We start from the raw sequence: 21,340 nt of genomic DNA on the forward strand, positions 1-21,340 counted from the left end.
GCTTCCCTTCCTGTTCCTATGCATTTGACTGACAAAATAAAAGAAGCAAGCTGAAGCACTTGTACACAAAAACTCTTAAGGCTTTTAAAAAGTGAATTGTGCCGTTACACACTAAAGCTGCCGACACACGGCCCGCCATCTCATAATGCCAATTTTGTAAAGCCGGTACTGTAGCACACTGCATGATGCATCATGGGAACGTTATTATAAGCTCAGGTAACCCACTCGTTGATTTTGGCATATGAATGCAGATGGGGCCATGTATAGCCAGAAAATGCTGGCACTCACAAACAAGGAACACCAGCAAGCACACTGAGCACTGTAGTTTTAAGGATGCATAGTGCCTCCAAGTGGACTGAGCATGCCACTGCAGTGTGGCAGTGTGACTTGCCGCATGGGACCAGGTCTCTCATGCAGCAAAAAATAAAAAATAGCAAGTTTCAGTTACACATATGCAATGAACACAAATTGCAGAGTGTTTTTTTTGTTTTCCTTTATTCAAAGCTGTGATTAAATGCTTTGACTTTTTATGTAATTAGATTAGGCTGGCATTTACTTTCCTCTAGAATTTAATTGAAAGCAGAACCAAGAGAGGAACAAACTCTTGCATAAAAAAAGAGGCACTTCATTCAACAACCAACAAAAACAAAGATACACAGTGTTATACACAGCATAGATTAAACAGGATACATCCACCAGAATTACTAATCGTCTTGGAAACAGACACTGCTTTGTGGCAGGATTGTATTCATGGTTTTCTTCTCCTCAGAGCGAGGAAGTATTTACTGAGTGAACGAGGAATGAATGAGACAAACAGATGGAAATTTAAGAAGAGAAAGGGGTGGAACAGAGAGAGCTCGGTGCATCCAATTACTGTAAGTGGGCCCATTTTCGCTAATCAAACAGCTATGTAAAATATCTCAAAGGCAGATTCCCCATTGAGCTGATCTTCACACGTCAGCAATCAGTCACTAAGTCTCTCTCTCTCTCTATCTCTCTCTCTCTCTCTCTCTCTCTCTCTCTCTCTGGTTCTATCCTTTACCTCTTTGTGCCCTTTTTTCCTTCTAGCTCCGACTTAGTCAACAGCCACCATCAGATCCTAGCCGCCACTAGAACCATCCCCTTCTTCTCTGACCGGATGTCTGTACCCCAATTAGGCTGCTTTCAAACATGCACTGAATTGTGAACATTTTTCTGAAACGTTCTGGAGGCTGTAAGAATGAAAATGTCAGAGTCAGTTGCTCTGGTTGTTTTAAAATGTCTGTAAAATATCCAAGTGAGCCCGTCTGAGAACAGGAAGATTTCTGGAAAACTCACAGCGAGTGAGTCAAAGACATTTCTAACATGTGACGAACGCGAAACTGGAAGAATACAATAATCTCAGGATGAAAAACAGGAGTCATGCACATAGAGGACTCAGATGAAGATGTCAGCTTGGTAAGGAAATGAGATTCCAGAGCTTCACCCGTGTTGATTAGCTGTAAACAAAAACATTGCTGCGATATGCCCCGCCTCCCGCCCCAAGCACCACCCCTGACCTGGATGTTCCTGACATTTATCTAACGAATCTGCTCTTCATATGTGAAAGGAAAACTCTGGAAAACATGTCATTGTACACAGCATATGTTCAGAAAGAGTAGCTATACTGAGAGGAGTATCAAGACAATATTCAAGACTACTTTGGTTTCAAAATAAATTCATGAGTTACATTTTCTTTCAGGTTACACATGCTGCAAACACGCATTCAGTCATTTCTCCACAGTGGTGTTGGATGTCGTTGCATTAGCCAAGGGTGGGAGTAATGAAATAACAGTCTTCAGTCACACTCACAGGGGAAATACATGTTCCAGGTCAACACACCCTAGAAGCCCTGTGGCTTTTTTATTCACGTAGAAGTGAAGTGTAGTGAAGTGTTCCGATCTCTTATAATCTATCCAGCATTGTTATGTGGAAAATGCCACAAGATCGCGAAATCCACAAACTGTGGTTTGAGCCATTATGGCATGTCGATACAACTTTCAAAAGTCAAACAAGTCTAGCACATGATGACAGGTTAACTAATCTACTACTACACACACACACACACACACACACACACACACACACACACACATATCTTAAGACATGGTGAATGACTCTTAATCACATACACATGGCTAAAGCACGTGTGCTCAAACTGACAGCAGCAGTGAACACGTACAGATAGAACATCCAGATACACGCACACACACACACTCACAGTTTCTTTTCAGTTTCACTTTTACAATTTGTGGTGATTAATGTGTCAACATCACATGGTTAAAAGTAGTAGAGACAAAAAGTGTTTTATATAATTTATAATCCAGCTAATTCTAAGCTCTTTATAGCATTCCTGGGATCAGGTGCCGTGGTACGGGAACACACAGGACCGCAGCGAGGCCAGCGATGCTATTAACTCACAGTTGGTGGCCAGATCAAAATTCCTCTGAGAAAGCCAGAGAGACGCTGGCATGAAATGGCTGGTGAGAGCTGGCAGTAAGTGCTAGTCCGTTTTTTTTTCCTTCTCAGCCTTTGTTCCACTCGTTTAATCCCAAATTATAAAGAGAGGAAGAAGGAAATCATATAAAAGTGACACTGATTAAAGAGCAAAGACAATTACAGTTTGTCAAACTGAAAAAAGACTCCAGGCTGTAACCAGGAGACCGGACTTAAGCCTTGTTGAGCATGTGTGCTTGACAATGGCTTCATGGTTTATTAGAGGCGTAGGGTCAACTTCATATTAAGGAAAAATCATCTTCACAACACAAAAAGTGAGGCTAAGACCTGTGCTACACAAAGCTTGATGTGTTCAATGTCGTTCTGATGCATTTACTTTCCAAACGTAACAATTCTGTGAAACACTGTGATTGTTACTGTGCAGAGCGGTTACAAGTTTAGAATTTCTAAATAACTTATCATTGTCACTTAACTGGAATGGACTGAATAAACTAATCACTGATATTTCAACACTTTTTAATCTTGCTCAGATAAAAAATACCATAAATCATAATGTGGTAATAATACTATGGGGCAAAGAAACATCCATGACATCTATACAATGCATGTCTGCCTACATTTAATGTTATCCCTGCAAATATTAGGAAAGTGTAATGTTTATTATGTTTTTAAAGTGTATTCTAGACTAGAATTTTGAACAGGTGTTTGATTCTTTTTGTCTCTGTAACGCCCATGATATTGTTAGAATACTTCCATTTGTATAATCTACATCAGGTCCCCCTTTAAGGCCTCACCACTTTTAGACTTTGTCCTAACCTCTCTCTCTCTCCAGTGTTCTTGGATGAACCCGCTTCTCAGTCGCACATGTCCTTTCTTTGCCAACTTTCAATCAGTTGAAACTGCAACAGCTTCAAATATTCTCAAAAGTTTTTTAAGCCTAAGTGGCTGAAAAGGTTAAAAGGCTTCTGGCATCTCTCCATTTCTTTCCTTCTCTGAAATATGCTAAAGATCAATCTGCCATTTGGTGTAAAGTAAGGAGGAGTGGAGGGACGAGGCTATAGTAAGTTCTGAGTTCCTTCAGTTTATCAGCAACTTTTGTGAAATTTTATTAGAGTTGAAAGAATTTAGTGTATTATGTTTAATATCTATCTGTGTTTCCCTTATTCTGTAATCCAAAACAGCGTGAAAATGGTACCCGTTGCTAAATTGTTTTGAAAAAGACAAAATGTTGGACTGACAAACTAACAAAGGCTTTGTTTTGCATTTAACATATTTAAGTCACATGCTGAAAACTTGGACTCACCATGCTGTTGAGCTCTGAATTTTCATAGCTGTCTAATGGATGAGTCCCGGGTCCCCCAAGAGGCTCAAGACACTCCTCGTCCCACATGTAAGTTCCACCAGAGCTGTTGGACGGTGACAGCTCAACGGATGAAGCCTGTGGGACATCACCTTGCTCTGGAGACAACACTAGTGGTCCCTGGGAGTCCTCCATAGGGCTGTCTTCTTTATGTCCTGCAGAAGATAAAAACTCAGGGCTGAAAAACTGACACAAATGTTACATATCCATTTAGTTGAACCTCATTTTGATTTACTTTATTTACCTTCCAGATCTATACTGTCCCAGTCGATGGTCTCATTGAGAAAGCTGTGTAGACGAGTTTGGGTAGTGGTGTCAGCTGTCCTGTTGTCAGGCATGTCCCCATCACTGAGCACATCTCCAATACTCTCAAAGTCATCTAGAAAGTCTTCACTGGTGTCCCCTCTGTCTAGAGATGAGGCGGAAGATAAGGACATGTCCTCCAGAGTCTCCCCTGCAGCCTGGCACAAGCTTTGCATGACCACACCATTTCCTGCTCCGTTGGCCCCTCCATCTCCAGAGCTTCCATCACTGTCAGTGTGAGAGTCTGCTCCTTCAGCCTCACCATGGGGCTGTATGCCCAATGACTCTTCACACTCAGAGGCAACTGAAGTTCTGATATCCCCCTTGACTTTACCTTGAAAAAGAGGCTTATGTTGCTTGGCCTGCCCAGATCGAGCCAGCTTGAAGCCCAGAGCCCCGATGCTGCTGCCCAGTGACTTGGTCAGCACACAACTGGGGAACAGAGGCTTCTTCAGAGCACTGGGAGTATTGGGTGCTGACGGGATAGACAAGGTAGGCAGAGAGGAGGCAGCGGGAGAGTTTCTGCTGTACTGAAGTCCTCCATCTAGACTCCCTGAAACTCCCAGGCTACCATTCAGGCCTCCAAGTCCTAAACCAACTCTTCCATTGCTCAGCTGAGGGGGTTTGAGGAAAGTACTGCGAGGAGGCCGGAGCTGAGTGTTGGCCAGAGGCTTGGCTAGCTCCACAGCTCGGTTAAAGGAGAAGGACCGTGTCATTGATTGGGTCGTAGGAGAGGGAATCTGCTTGAAGTGAGTGAAGCTATTTGAGCGCACCATGTTGTCCAGTGCCACGGTATTAAGGCTTTCACTGGACTGGGACAGGCTGTCTTGAGAGCTGCTTCTGGGAGTGCTAGAGCCTAACCTAGGCCGCACAAGGCGAGAATCGGACCCTGGAATGCTGGAGCCAGTGTGACCGTTTTTAAGACCTCCGTTTATTGGGCTTTGGCCTAGCTTGGTTCCTACTTTTGGACTCATCTTAGAGGAATGCTTGGGAATTGCCTTGGGGCTAGACACAGCAACCACCAAAGTACCTGACCTTCGAATCTTGGGTGTCCCCGGAGTCCCGCTCTTTACACCTTTTGCTAACGAGGGACGCTGTATCTGAGTCTTGTCTTCATCTCCGTCCCCAGAGCTGGTGGAGCTGTGAATGGGCAGCGCATCGTCTCTCTTCCATTTCAAGGAAAAAGCTGATGCACGGACCAGACTGTTTGGCTGTGTTGCTGGGGGAGTGCTCTTACCATACTGGGTAGGGGTTGTTGGCTGGGTAGAACCATTGGACAAGGGATTAGCACCGTTAGTCGATGAGCGCCCACCAAACTTGGGCAGTCTAGATACCATGGTGGACCTGATCGATGCTTTTTCTTCCATTAGATGCCAACAAAGGCATTAAGGAGCATGGAATCACATACAACTGGAAAAAGAATAAACAGAAACAGATGAAGAGATGATTAGATTTATATGTAAATGATTTAACTTGGAACAATAATAACCATTCATTGATTTCATTAAAAATCCTTATAAATTCCACCTGCTACCACATAGCATATCTTTTCTACTTTTCCCTAAAGCTGGAGATGTCAGATAAAACGACTCAAACCAATATTGTGACTTACCATCATCATACTCTGTCACTTCACGTTTGAATGAAAAAGGGTACACTACAAACTCACTCTATAAAAGATGAATGTACTGTGTCCTTCCTTGTCATCCTGACCAACAGAAGTCCTTTCCACCTGCTGCAGTTGTTGCATGTCTGTCTCCTTTACAACGATTGCTGACTGTGAGGAGCATTAGGGATTAATCTGGCAAGCTTAGAGGGTTGAGACTTTGTCACGACAAGTCTGTCTTGAAGCATTCACGTGATCACATGAGACATAAAGGTCTACTTACTCTTTCTCTATGCATTAGGGACACAGCTCTAAGTAGCAGTAAAGCTTGATTTAATGATGCTAGCCTCTGAATCTGAATGACCAGTAGCTTACTATCTAGATAACTGCATCTACAGTCATTGTGATGATATTACACTGACCAGTATTTTGATGAGGCAGCACTGGTTGGGTAATGTAGGGGTGGTACTGTTGTCTAGGGCACTAAAACAATTAGAGCTGCCCATGCTTGTGCACATGATATACATATAAGCTCCCAATATTGAATTGTAAATTAAAGAAGCATTCTTAATGAGACGTTAATAGAGTGATGAGCTATTCCGTTTTCAAAGGGTTTCTCACATGACATGACCTGTAGCTGGCACTGACTCTGGAGGTTGTGGCGCCAACACGCCCGGCCAACAAAAGAACAGGCAAACAGATAGACAACGCCTGGGGGGGCAAGGCACCAGTGCTGGGAAGGTAGCCAGCATACAGTGAGCACTGAATGCAGGGTGTACAGCATGTAAAGCCAACAGAGGGGGAGAACACAGGGCCGTTTCCCTTCACTCATTGTTGATTCATTCATTTCCAGCCAGCCATGTGACAAGTGTTCATGTGTTGATGCGGCCACCTGCATGTTGCATCCATCTGGTGAGTGCTGGATGATAATGAATTGAGAAGTTGCTAAGACCCAGAATGCTGATGCCGTTAGCTCAAAGTAAACTCATTTGCATGATGAACAAAAGCAGTTACTAGACACAAACCTACTGTTGCATCAAATACCGTTAACGTTCATTGCTACAAAGTAGCTTAAAGGAAAAGCCACACAGTAGATTAAGCAGTTACACCCATATGAGTGGATGCCTTGACAAACTGGCACAAAGACACAAAGGCAGATACTGGAGAATAATCCACTCAACTTTTAGAGGGTTGGGGGAGGGGTTGTGTTGTGTTACAATGTGGGTTTCCTAATTTGGAAAAAAAATACCCGTACTGCACTGCCCCACATTCCCATGCGAAGACGCACGTGTCTACAATCATAAAGACACACTTTTCCCTCTCCACAGAAGTGTCTGGCCATGCCACCATCCTAATCTGCTTCATAAACACGCATGGGCGCACACACAAAAACACACAATTATGCACACAAAATCAGGTCAGCATGTGCATGCAGGGCAACCAAAGCCTCTTTGCCCAGGGGAGGGGGAGGTAACTGTGTGTATCTGTCTGTTCAATGGGTAGCAATAAGATTAGAGGCTTTCACTGTCGGTGGCCCCAGACCTCTCAACTTTCATTCATATCCAGAGAGACACATCGCTGCTACAAAGCTTTAAATCCACACACTGCTGTGGCAAATGTTTGTTCATCTGGGTCATCTCACTCATCACCCAGACACTGGAAGATTTCTGTCCACACAGCAGATGTGGGTATTTGGTTCAATTTCTATTTGATGTAAGTTATCTTTGAGAAATCCCACATGCACTATACTCATAAAGTAATACAGTTAATACGATCATAAGGATTAGAATTTAATAATGAATAAACAGTGTACAAGAGAAACGCCAAAGGATCATAAACTGTTCAATTGACCGACTTTCTGAAAGTACCTCACCTTATTGCCTCAAGTTAAACTGAGAACTATCGTGTTCCAGTGCATTTTGCCCATGGAAAAATCAATAGCCTACTGATCTCACATCACCACAAAGTAAGGTCCACAGATTTTGTGCCAATGCCAGAAACAATGCTGTCTAAATGACATTGCATTGCTAAGTACAAACAAATTTGCCAACCAAAAGTATAAAATACGCAAAATGTGCCATTTCAATCAATGTATAATTCATCTTAACACAACAACCATATGCCCTTTAGATAAATAAATAAATTAATTAATAAATCCAATTTTTGGGACAAAATGATGATTAAAATCAGTAAATATTATGTCAACGAATTAGAAAATGATCTAAAATCTTAGACACAACTACCGACCCAGTACGGTTGGTATTCAGCCTTATTCCAAATACTAGTTCAAAGACAGAAGGTCAGTTGAAAAGGAACACACGTCAACAAGAGCCCGGCTGACTGACACATATTCAGAGGTAGGGCAGGAAACCGTGCAGCCCATCTGTCAAAAGCTCATATCTATATAGCCGGCCCCTCCCCCTCAGAGTATACCAGTGTAAATAAACAGCTTCACTAACATCAAGCCCTGGAAAAAAACTCACGTTAACCAAGACACACAGCACGCAGAAAAACCTATGAAGCCTTGATAGTGTAAATAAAATAAAGACAAGAGTGACGAAGTCAAGATTATAACCATACGTCTAAATTATGAAATCTTATGTTTGAGAAAAGACAAACATGTACATGTGTCATTAGGAGAAACCCACAAACTACTGCTTGTCCCAATACCTCAGATGAGGAGGTTATGTTTTCATTGCCTTCTGTTTGTCTGTCTTTGAGCAGGACTACTCAAGAACTACTGAACCTATTTCCATGTAATTCTGTGAAGAGGTGGGACATGACCCAAGAAAGATTTAGGAGCGGATCCAGAGGATTTTCAACAGAGGGATCTACGGAGAGAGTTTAAATAATTTGTTATCCGTTTTCTGGTCTGAATTATTCACTGCAATGAGAATTGGTCAAAAGCTAAAATAATTTGTTATCTTAATGCTCAAAACCTCTTTTGTTTTGATTTTTCCTGTGATATGAAACAACCCAGATTTACATGTTTTATCATCCAGTGCATGAATGGTCACAATGACAGAGAAAACAGTGAGAGGGAGAAGAAGTGGAAAGGATATAAAGAGAAGTGGACACAGATACAGACGGATGTTATTAAATAGAGATAGAAAGTGAGAGACTCGAGAGGTATCACTCCACAGACTTTTTGCCCCCCAGAGATCTTCTCCTACTGTCTGTCGAACAGGGAATGGGAGAGTTCTGTCTCCCTGCCAGTGAAGCTATTTGGCCTTATTTAATTTCCGGCCCAGAGGAGCTCCAGACAGAGAGCACCTTACAGGGAGGCAGGAGGGCTCAGGAATCAGAACTGCGAGAGTAAGGTCGTTCATTACTCTTCTGGCGAAGCTTTCACTTTTTGGACCGCACACACGACAGAAACACATTCTTCAGGAGCAACAGGATGGATGCAGATAGGATGTGACAGCCTTGGGGCAATGATCTATTGGGTCACCGGAGCTACGCATGAAAGGAGGTCTGTCCCCATCTCCCCGTGCTCATAGTTCCCCATCATTACAAAGCTGCAGCACTACGTCTCAGCACAGCAGCATGTCAGGCTACATTCATCTTTCCTCTCTTACCTGTCCTTCACTTCTGAAAGATTTAGGAGGGGAGGTTTTTTATTTGACTTTATTCAGGCTGTGGACACCCCAGAGAAGGATGTGGCACAAGGGAGCCAGAGGAGAAAATTACTCTCCTGGGATTCATATCATACAGTGCCATTAAAAGCAGTTTTTTTCCCTAAAGAATACACATAATGTCACAAAATATAAGAATAAAAAGATGTAAGCTCCATGAGTCCATCATTCATCATACAAAGTTATCGTGTGTTATCAACAGTTATAGTACTACTTTATTCAAAAAATAATGGTTATATCCCAAATGTCTGACATTTTACTTCAGAAAAGGCCAAGATTGGCAAAATCATAACAAAAGAACATAATGTGAAAAGAATAATTTGAAAATAATTAAATCTCAATTCCATTGTATTTGTACACCAAGATTGATTATCTCAAGCCAAATGTAAGGCCGAGACTTTACAATATTATAAAGAAACCCAACAGTTCCCACAATGAGCAAACACTGGGAAGAGCAACCTCCAATATAAAATGACTGTGGGCTGCCATCTGCCTCGACTGGTCATGGTGACAGGATTTGGGGTAGTTATGGGGGTACAGAGGACAGGCTGTCGGAAAGGGGGGAGAGAAGACTAGACGTGCAAAGACAAAGTAGCTCGAGCTTGATCCAACAAGCAAGGATCTTTTATTTTTGAATGAGAATGTTTGGAAATCTTTATGTCGGATCATTTCAAGTCTATGATGACTTTAGATATGGTGCATAACTGATAACTGAAAGGGGGAAGGTTAAAAATGGGAAAACAAGGAGGGAGGGAGAGAAGGGTTTGATGGACTGAGCGGGAAAATATGGAATCGCTCTTCTGGCACTTGTTCATTCTTGGCATGATTTCGAAGGAACTCCTCAGTGACGCCTTCTTTCTTCTAAATCTCTGTGTCTATCTTGGTATATATTTCTTTCATAGGGGAGAAAGAATCAATTACATGGATCAATAGTGATATAACCCCTGTATGAAGAGCTCAGTATGTCATCCAACAGGCTCTGCTCCAGGACATGTTTTGTAAAAGCAATGGACCACTCGAAACACACATAACCACTATCTGAGAGCAGTTTCCCTCTTGTGCCGGTGACTTAAGATTCTTGTTTCAACCAAGATCCATTCTTGAAAACAACAGATGTGGGCCTGAGGCTATTTCTTTGTGAGTATCTGATCTGGGGATGAATGACGAAATAAACGGGGAAATTGACTTTTCTGACCTGCTACTGAATCCAAACCAAACCCTGCAGCCTCATTTACATATATTGACGGAGTCCAGTGTCTCAGTGGAGTAATAACTAGGCCAGTCATCTGGACAGGGAGGTGGTGGCCCATAGCTCTCTCCCTGAAGAGATTAACTGAGAGCCATTAGAGCAGGCTAATAGAATGAGACGGGGATGAAAGCAACACTGACGCTGGGCTAATGTGTATCGAGTGAAAGCAATACTGGGCCGAGCCACACCGATGCTATGGTGCTAATCCAATGAGACAGCAGACTTTGGTAATACTGGATACTAACTGTGGCGGATCAAATGACAGACGCCAACAGAAGGGAGGAGGAAAAGAAACAAGGTGTGGCAACCCAAGAGCTGCGTATTCACCACATGTTGTATTGGACTGGAACCACAACAAGCACACACAGCAGCACATAACTCCAGCCTTTTAAAAAGTACATCATGGAAACGTTACCTTAACTCTAAAGATCTAAAGTTGACTTTTTTTCCGATCATCATCATCAGGTCACCCTGCCCTTTGCTTCCTCCATCCTCAAAACTGACCAGTAAGGTAGCTGCAAAAATCAAAACAAAACAGGAAGACACTCTTCAGAGGTCGATCTGTCCTCCGCCCGGCTCCCTCTCTCTCTCTCTCTCTAGCTCTCTCCCTCTCTCTCCTTGCACGTGTTCCTGTGTGTAAGTGAATCACGCTGTGTGTGGTGTGCGTGGCGATGGGCGTGCGGGTGAGGAGAACAGAAGCTTTAGGGGTGTGTTTAATATTTGATAGGGCATCTTTCAGGAGCCCCACCCAGCCTACTGCAAGAGAGGAGAGGAGAGGAGAATTTAGGCTTTTGGGAAAGTACACACACAAAAAAGACAGAAACATTAGAAAGATGCATTTCCAGTACAAAAAAAAACAACTGATCATTTACAACAATGGTACAAAGTCTAAAGACTGAAGCCACATAATCCTCCTCACACAAGAAAAAAAATCGACAAGCTTAGGTAGCAGTTTACAGTACGGCCCTATAATATCATGTGATCAACCAGAGGGGATAAGAAAGGCACCGCATGTGAAACCTGACTCCAGCAGGAATATGTTGTGGTTCTCGTAAAGAATCCGTGTGAATTCAATTTCCCCTTCTCATTTCATGCTTAACAGGATACTGGTTCCAGTCAGTCAACCATTCCCTGCTAAGTGCCAGCAGTAAAAAAAACATATGAGCGCTGCCAGTTCCTCAGCTCCTCCTGTTTTACGAGAGTCTGTGATGTCACAGGCCTTGATAAGTCACAGCATGGGGTCTGGACCGACCCACATCGCATTAGGAACGGAATTAAAAGAGACGAGAAGGCAGAGTAAAGAAGAATTAAGCTTTTCTGTCTTTTCATGCCAGGCTTCTATATAGTGCCTCAATCAAAATCAGCTACATTACATTTATGTTCTTCAAAAGGAGATGATTGGAAGAGAGGATTTCAGACTGAAAACATGAACACAGATGGTAAAAAGAAGAAAATAACTTTTATGGAAGTCACGGTAATAACAGGACCAAGACAATGACCAAAAAAAGATTTGGCCAAAAATGAGTCACACTACCGACGAGTCACGACACAGAAATACCGCTTTAAAAAGTTTTCATAAACTACCCTGACTCATCCATTAGAATAATCCTGCTGCTTTTTCCGAGGAGTCATGCTGAGCTGCAGTCGTCTTGGTGGAACTTATATAAATCGACTTATCTTCATTTCTGTGGCAGCCCAGATGTCTCCGCTCCCGTCGTCACAATCACATGTCACCTAACACCACGCTGCATCTACAGGGTTTAGTGTATATGTGTGTGTATGTGCGCGACATGCTTAGACAGTTGTGTCACTGTCTGCCCCCTCGTATACAGTATGACCTTCACTTGAACAGCACCACGTGAAAACTGCAGAACATCAGACACCCCCTGTTAAATCTTACTTTGTTTAACCTTTAAAGAAGTCGTAAAGAAATGTAAATATCATTACCTAATATAAGAGCTGTGGTTTATTTGTGTTCTTCGGCTCTTATCTACATGAGTGTTCTAGTCGGACAAAAACACAAAAGATGAATTAAACTATGGACTTCCTATTGACATCCTGTTCCGTATGAACAAGGCTTAACGATATAACAGAACCACAGACGTTCAAAGCATTTCATAAAGACTAAAATCTTTATCTGCAGCACAGAATTCATAAGCAGGTTAACATTTCATCTCTGAATTTCCCTCGGGATTAATAAAGTATCCATCTATCTATCTATCTATCTATCTAACATGCAGCTCACAGGAGGATGTTACTGTTGTAAAAGCATATTTTAGTAGCTGTTATTAGGATTGCATAGTTTCTGTATGTTTGAAATAGTTGAAATATTTGCTTCATGAGAACATGAACGCTAAATGAACCAAGCATGTTTTTCTTATGAAGCATAATATTACATTTAACACACGCTTATCATAAAGAGTTAAATCACATGGATTGTGCACTGATATTATATTGACCATGTCAGTGAAAGATAAATCTTATATGAGCAGGTTTTCTCATGTGACTCAAACACAACCACATAAACAACTTGGACTCAGGGTCACATGTTGACTAATGTCTGTTTCCAGCCGGCTTCTTCTATGGCGCCAAAACAATGACATCACCTTCTCTGCTGTCTGTTTCACTTTCTATCTCTCAGATGACATTAGAAACATCTCCAGCTTATCCACCGTGCTGTTTGTTTGGATGTAACCCGCTAACTCATTCCTTATCACCTCGCTTCAATGACAGGCCTGTCGACAGAGGTGATATATGTGGATTACAGTTCATGACCTTGATATGAAATGACCCAGTTATAGAATGATTTTTATCACGTGCCAGATGGATTTATCCTGTGTGAATGGACAATACACAGCTATTAGGTCAACATCCTCTCTGCCCCTCTTTTCCTTTGCCTCCTTCCTTTTCACTGACTCTATCGTTCTGTATGTATTACTACATTAGTACATTATCTGAAAAAAGGAAATTTAGATGTAAAAATGTGTACAACAATTTGCGTGACACTTCGGGTATTTGCAAATGTGTGTTCCAATTCCAAACACAAATACCAAGCAATTTGAAAACAAATGGATCCATCTAAAATAAAAAACCTTTAGTTGGAAACACAAACGAATACAGTTTTTTCCCCCAAATTTGTTTTTTTTAGAGTATTAATATATTTTTTACATATTTGTAACTTCAACTCCACATGTCTGATAAGTTTCACTGATAAAAAGCTTCCTGCTTTTTGTCCAAATGTTTTAAAGTATCTGTGACATTTATTTGCAGATTATTAAATGTGAGTGCACAGAAAACCGTCTGATTGGTTTACACCCTTGTCTCCAGCTCCATGCAAAGCAGAAGCAGGTGTTGTGTCAAAGTCTGTTCCCCCGTCAAAATGTGTTTCCCAAATCCCCCCTCCCCCCCTCCCCCGTCGGTGATGAGGTTCAGCCGACGGCTGCTTTCATCTTTCCCACTTTAAATCTACACCAAAATACCAGATGCCCCAGTTTTTTCACCACCACTTTAACAATGCATGCATTCGTGGCTGTGTGAGACAGTGAAAGGATTCTCAAAGCTCAAATGAAACCTGATCCATGCACACCCTTTTCTCAATCTGTAAATAAATACAACACAATGACATCTGTACACTAGCTTTTCAAGACTGAAAACGATTGAATGTAAAACATCAATATTTGGTTTCAAATTGCTTGGTATTTGCGTGTGGATTGAAAGATGCATTTTTTGTAGAACCAACATTATTGTACGCATTCGTATCGTCTGTCAGAAAAATAGAAATCAGGCCAAGATGAACCTGGCTTCCTCACATCACATCAGGCCTTTGTGTCCGACTTCTCCCACAGTCTAGAGCCGTTAGGTCAGTTGAAGAAAAAGCTGGCCCGATCCCATAGCCTCTATCCTGACCTCAGCAGAACCTCTGAGACTAACTGAGCAGTGACGGTTGCTGGAGATTCACTTACTGTCCAAAATTGCTTTGAGCACAGAGAGCCATCACAACACAATGAAAGCCATTATGTGGGGATGTTAAGACGATGCTGCCGTCCAGTCTGCCATGCAAACACAGGATTTGAATATCACCCTCATGTCTGTGCAGGTGACCTCATAGACTGACAATGAGGACAGTCATTTGTTTTTAAATGTGACTCTGACTTGAAGTAGAGTAGAGGAAGTAGAGGAAGTACAAAGTAATGACAATTGAAATTTAAATCAACAAAGAAACTTGTATTTTCTCTATTACTTTATTAATTTTTTTGAAATTACAGAGTTTCTGACTTATTTAGGTAAATTTGAACTAATTGTGAATTATCTTTTTCATACTTTTCAATGCCCATAAAAAACTTTAATAATGAATAACTTTGCAATTTAATTGACTTCTATAGAAACAAGTACATTTTAATACTAATACCATTTTCTTAATATGTATTATAACTGTATAAAGGATTTATTACTATTTCCGTGAAACTTGTGGTCCACCATGAGTCTCCAGCACATGTGTCTGAATAAAGGCTGTAATATCACATGACTCAAAGCCTTGAAGGATTATTGAATGAGACTTAAAGGTTTTAAGGAGAGTGACCCTGCGACCTGGTGCGGGTGCAAGGTCGACACAGTAACATTACCGGCAGCTCAAGACACACAGAGATAAAACGGAGGCATATCCTGTGCACTGTATATATCTGCCACATAAATAGATATGAGCCACGATGACAGCTGGCATGCTGGCAAGCAGAGACACCTGATGAGGCAAATACTGAGCACGGGAGCAATGACACTGAGACCATGATGCAAACCCCCCCACAATCCTCTGTGACGATAACCCAGCACTGCCACTGCTGCAGGTGCAGTCTGTTGAGCTCTCATTACTTTACTTAAAGCTAGAAAGGAACTGGAGCTCATAGCTCCACCAAGGCCCAAAGGTTCAAGTCTAACAAGCTGAACCAAACTTCACACATTCACAGAGAGCAATCTTCTGTATGCCGGATTTTTTCCATCAAGATTCATGCTTCATGATTCAACTATTCCCTGGGAAACACCTTATATTGCAATGTGAAAGAAAGGTAAAAAACATTTCTGGATCTGCTCCCTGATCTGGATCCACACCAGAATGCAATGGGTTCTTCGCCTGACCCATACCATATCTATTCTCCATGCTCCGTTTTAGTCTGTCCTGTAGTTTGTGTGTAATCTTGTAAACAATCAAACAAACCAACAAACAAATGGACATAACTTCCTGGGCAATCAACCCTAATAACAAATAACAAATTGTTATTCTAGTTAAAGATGGGGCAAGCTAAATATTATGTAAATAAATGTTTTTTTGTATACAGTATTTGTAATGTACTACATTCCAGGTACAGTACTACACTCTCAGCAGTAAAGGAATGTTTGGTAACTTAAAAAAATACAAGGTATGATCTCTGTGGAATCATACCGCGTTTTTCAAACATCATATATACCGCCAATGGAAAAATAACAGAAATGATAGGAAATCTGCTTTTGCAAATGAATGCAAATCTTTTCTCGACTTATTTGTACTTGAAGAACTTTCACACTCTCAGGTGTTTGGGCACTGCGAGATGGAAGATGTCACTCAAACACAGTCTGTGTACACACAGCTCAGGAGAGAGGGCTGATCGCGGAAGGAGACAGCACCTTCAGTATGTGGGTGTAGAAAATAGAAACTTTTAAATAGGACTATTGTTATTCTTCAACTAAGCAGATGAATGTCATACACCATGATGTACTTTGTAGGTTGTACATTATATAAACACAAACTTCCCGTCTATCAAAGCTATTTAAAGATAAATCACTGGTAGACCTTTCTCGCTGCTTTGGCTGGAGCTGAGCCATCTGTGCTTTTCCCAGAATGGAAAGGCACAGGGTTTGTGGTGAGACAGCAACTCCTTCTCTCCTGACAGTAAACACCATCATCGAGCCAATGATGCAGCACATCTGCCGCTAGCACCCTGCATTGCCTTCATAATGGCACCTGTGTAAACACCATATAAAATGGTTACGATGACGAAACCTCTCCTAGGCAAAGAACTAACTCATCATTTATAGCTTTCTGAAAGTACAAGCTGATATAATAGAGGAGTCACAATTGCACCACAAACAGGGGGATCGCATGTGTGTCACTGCTGATAAATATTTTAAAACACAAATTTTAATGTTTAAAGTCAGAGTACTTTCTGTGGCACATCGCCCTCCACGCGTCGGAGCAGAAATTAGCATTCTTTCCCCCATCAACTGTCCCCTTTTTTTCTTATCCTGTTAAGGCCGGCGCATGCTTCTGCGTTTTCACGGGAACGGAGACGCAAGAGCCCTGGCGATGTAAATAAATCGCTCTTCTTCGTGCAACACACGAAGAAGAGCCGACTTCGACAAAAAACATTACTGCGCCTAGTGTTCTGGCGGGGAATTGCATGGCAACACGCGCAGCGGTTGGAGAACCATGAATGACAACGAGTCCTGCATTACAGCTGCGTGCCTGCGGGCCCCTGACGACGCAGAAGCATGCGCCGGCCTTTAGTTGTGAAATATGCAAAGGTCAACATATTTTCATGATGCTTTTAAACTTCTTCAGTCTTCATCTTTCCCTCCCCCACTGAAGTTGTGTTTTCTCCTCTGTCCTTTGGTTTCTTGGTTTGTTAATTTTTCAGCAGGATTACGCAAAAAGTGCAGAACAGATTGGTAGAAGGATGGAATGCGCTCTGTTCAATCCCATTCTAGTTTTCTGATGTATTTTTCCTCACTAAAATGCACCATAATCAATCAACTTGTCAAAAACGGTGCAATCATCCCTACAGGCCACATATCATCGATGTTCTTTTTTATCCCAAGGGCATTTTCCAGATATGTGAAGGACATTGTTGCCCCAATATCTGTCAATACCTGACCCCGTCTGAGATCACATACCCACGCTCTGCTGCACACTGAGCTATTAAAAGGCTTTTTTAACATCTGTGGTCTCACCCATGGAAACGACAGACCTGATAAGTGTGGCTAAGTATAGCTCTAATGATATACCTCATACAGAGAGAGGAGAGCGCAGAGGATCACAGCAAAGTCAAAGTCAAATCAAGTCCCCAGGCTCCGAGCACAAGACCACAACACACGAGGAGCCATGCAGGAAAAAAGGACAACCACAGTGCATTATCCTGAATGATCTCATCTCTGCGCACTCGGGTAATAGAAACCTCACGAAAAAGTCTTTAGGGTCAGAAATAATACAGGAAAAGAACAAAAGGGATTTAACCCTTTCGTCACGATGACCTGACAGAATGACAACACTGCCTGCAGAGGGAAAGGATGACTGCAGTATTTCCGTTTTAAGATATGAACTGGCATGAGCTCCTCTTCTGGCGCCCGGGTGAGAGCATGCAGACGGCAGGATAGGTCATATAAATACTGCTGCGGTAATCACATGTCTTAGTTTACAGGACATCAACACCGAAGTCAGTCCTGATTGACTAAAGCTTGCAAGGCGGCACACTTCTCAGCATCTTCTACATGTATGACACCTCTTTTAAATCCAGGAAAAGTTGCGGGAAATGACCTGAGCAACAGACTCGGACGTTTGCACACTAGCCAATAGATGTCCGGGCTTCAGTGCCTGTGTGAAAGCAAAATCTGAAGAGCCTCACATCCCCTGCATTGCTCGACAGTGACTCCCTCTTTCTGGCAGAGCCTCACCAATGACTCAACACTTCTTTGTGCTTGTGCTGCAAACACAAGGAGACTTATCAGATGGCCTTGAGGCAGCCCTTCTTCTTCACGCATTGCTAGATTACAACCGAGGCTGAGGGTGAGGGTCACAGACAGTCTGTTAAAGAAAAGAAAAACTTCCCACTGCATACGACTGCAGTTTGGGGGGTCTTTAGCAGGCAAGTGCACAGTGGGGACACTCAGCTGTTGTTGGGGTCAGATTGTAAACACACCCTCAGCCAAGGTGGCGCTCCAGGACCCCTGCCGAACAGGTGCCGGAGGAACACACACAGAGATTTGCATGTGAGTGTGTGTGTGTGTGTGTGTGTGTGTGTGTGTGTGTGTGTGTGTGTGTGTGTGTGTGTGTGTGTGTGTGTGTGTGTGTAAACGCGACCCCACCCAAACACTGGGACATCATTAGAGTGCCCGTCTCACTTACACTAAGGGCAATCGGTCATAGCCTTATCCTAATGTGTGCTGGCGTGTTGATGCAGTGGCGCTTTGCACTGTCTGGGCTGTAATGGATCACAGCCTAAAACGGTACACACACTCACTCTCTCTCTCTCTCACACACACACGCACACACACTCAACAACGCATTGACTGACAGCAGCTTCAGTTGTGCTATAAGAATATGAATATGCGAGGCAGCACTGCATGGTATATAAAAACCCAGGTTAAATTTGAACTCCCCGTCTGCTGCAGACAACTTTATGACACCAGTGAAGACGCCTTGACTCATCTTGAGCTTCACTTTAATCCAGTGAGGATCACACACGTCAGTGGTGCATCTCAAACAAGGTCCATTCAATTCAAAAACCATCCAGAGACACAAACTGCAACGCTAAACTGGATCATTCCAATCCATCTACATGATGAGATCAGCTTGCATCATTCCTGTTATATAATTAGGAACCTTGCATATGCGTTGTTACATAAAGGCCTGGCCGTCATCATTCATGGTACACTGGCTGTTTAAGGGAGGGTTTTATTATCATGACTGTAGGGGGTTGATGTTGTGGCTCCTTCCGCCTGAATGAGCAGCAGAGAGGAAAACCACTCACAACAATCATCTAAAGCTCAAACAAACACATATATGTAAGGTTGGAGGACGTGATAGGGCCCCAAATTATATATACATGATATATATGATCATGATAAATGTCCCATTAGTATTTCTTTCCAGTTTAAGGGTTCATTTTTTTGTGATTTCTGAGTGAAGGTTGGAGTTTTAAAACTCAAGTTTATTTCAATCAATCAATCAAATTATATTTGTACAGGCCATATTCACAAATCAGAATTTGTCTCGTAGATCTTAACAAGGTGCAACATCCTCTCTCCTTTAACCCTGAACAAGAGTGAGGGGTGCAATAGATCCAGGATATTTGCAATAGATGTGTAACTGAACACATTAACAAAAATTACAATATTTACAACATTGATAGGTTTGTAAAGCTGTGTTTAAAGTATTTATACATAATACAATGTCTGATAGAGATGAAGGGAGCAGCAATGACTATTGGAAGAGAGGAATTGTAGAAAATGTGAGTTTTGTTGTAATTATAGACAAAAATATGAGGTAGAACTGTGTGTTATTGTATCTCCTTACTTTAACACAATGCAAAAGCAACACACATATATATATATTGAACTTTCGGTATATTGCTATTGATATACAAGTCCTAATTATCCATATGTATGGTTTCTGCCACATATAGCCTGTGTTTGGGAGATGTTAACATGTGCTAACCCATCATTTCACCAGTACACACAGGATGTGACAGTGATAACAACGTGTGATCTCACCTGTCTCAGGCTGTCAGGACAGAGTCTCTGTGATGTCTCCAGGAGTTTAACGACATGTTGTCCTTCACTTCACTGACCAGTCCACGGAGCCACACCACAGCCCAGCTAACGGGAAACCAGCGACCAGGGAATGAACGTGAGAGACTTTTGTTTACGTCTTTTCCGGGACGTGCTTTTTTCCCAGTTTGACGTTAGACAGACATGTCGCTAACTACCGGAGCTTGCGTGTAGTCCTCACCGAGCGTCTCACCCGGTCTCACCCCCCATGTCCCCGGAGACGGTCCCGAGTCTGTCCGGAAACACGCGAGGAGTTCGACCCGTCAACTCCCGGTGAGTTCACGTGGATCCTCCCGTGGAACAACGACGTGCGGCAGGTGAACACACGGAGAACACACACAAGATAACACACACCGAGGACACACACAAACGCCGTGGACACGCACTGTTTCCCCCTCTGCAGCTCCTCATCAGACACACACACACACTCCTCTCGCCTCCAGGGGGCGGAGCACACACACGTCAGCTGGGTCTCAAAGGGCGAGTCGGTCTCATCATAAAGTTCAAACTCTGCTTCTTGATTTATTGGTTTGTCTGAGTGATTGGTTTCATTTTATTATATTTTGTTTATACGTAACTTATCTCGTCTATAAAGGCCTGAATATATACAAATATATAATCAGAATCAGAATCAGAAATACTTTATTGATCCCTGGGGGAAATTTTGTTTGTTCCAATAGCTCCATGCAAGATTAGAAATATAAGCTTATACGATTTAAAAAATATATAAAATAAGTAGCCTATATTGGCTACATACACACATATTAGGGGTGTAACAATTTTCTTAGTTTGATCAAACTAGGGCTTTAGAGACCCCACTTAGGGGAAACTTCCAAATCCACCGTTCAGTTAAAGGTACAGTGTGTAAGATTTAGTTGAAATGGATCTATAGGTAGAAAGTGAATTATAAATAATCCTAGTGATGTTTTCACCGATGTGTTTCATCAAAGTTTTACGAATTGTTGTTGTCTTTACCCTGGAATCGTCCCTTTATATTTAAATACTTTATATTTACATCAGGAACGGCTCCTCTCGACGGAGGCTGCCATGTTTTTTACACTAGCCCAGACTGGACAAACTAAACACCTTTTGAGTTTTTATGATAACTACCACAGATTATTCATGTTTGGAAATGGAGG

The 21,340-nt window shown here is 42.2% G+C and overlaps 1 protein-coding gene across 2 annotated transcripts in view; it reads right to left on the reverse strand.

Moving 5' to 3' along the window:
- Window positions 1-20,569, reverse strand: part of ccser2a (coiled-coil serine-rich protein 2a) — a 55,432-nt gene extending 34,863 nt beyond the window's left edge. For both annotated transcript variants that reach the window (XM_061087233.1, XM_061087234.1), the window contains exons 1-3: window positions 20,145-20,569; window positions 4,080-5,548; window positions 3,779-3,990 (exon numbers count right to left, since the gene is read on the reverse strand). In XM_061087233.1, the coding sequence (XP_060943216.1) occupies window positions 3,779-3,990; window positions 4,080-5,505 (1,638 nt within the window). In that variant the 5' untranslated portion in view covers window positions 5,506-5,548; window positions 20,145-20,569. The remainder of the gene's footprint in view (window positions 1-3,778; window positions 3,991-4,079; window positions 5,549-20,144) is intronic.
- Between the last annotated feature and the right edge of the window lie 771 nt (window positions 20,570-21,340).

This window comes from Limanda limanda, chromosome 15, assembly GCF_963576545.1.
Source record: "Limanda limanda chromosome 15, fLimLim1.1, whole genome shotgun sequence".
Taxonomy (NCBI): Eukaryota; Metazoa; Chordata; class Actinopteri; order Pleuronectiformes; family Pleuronectidae; genus Limanda; species Limanda limanda.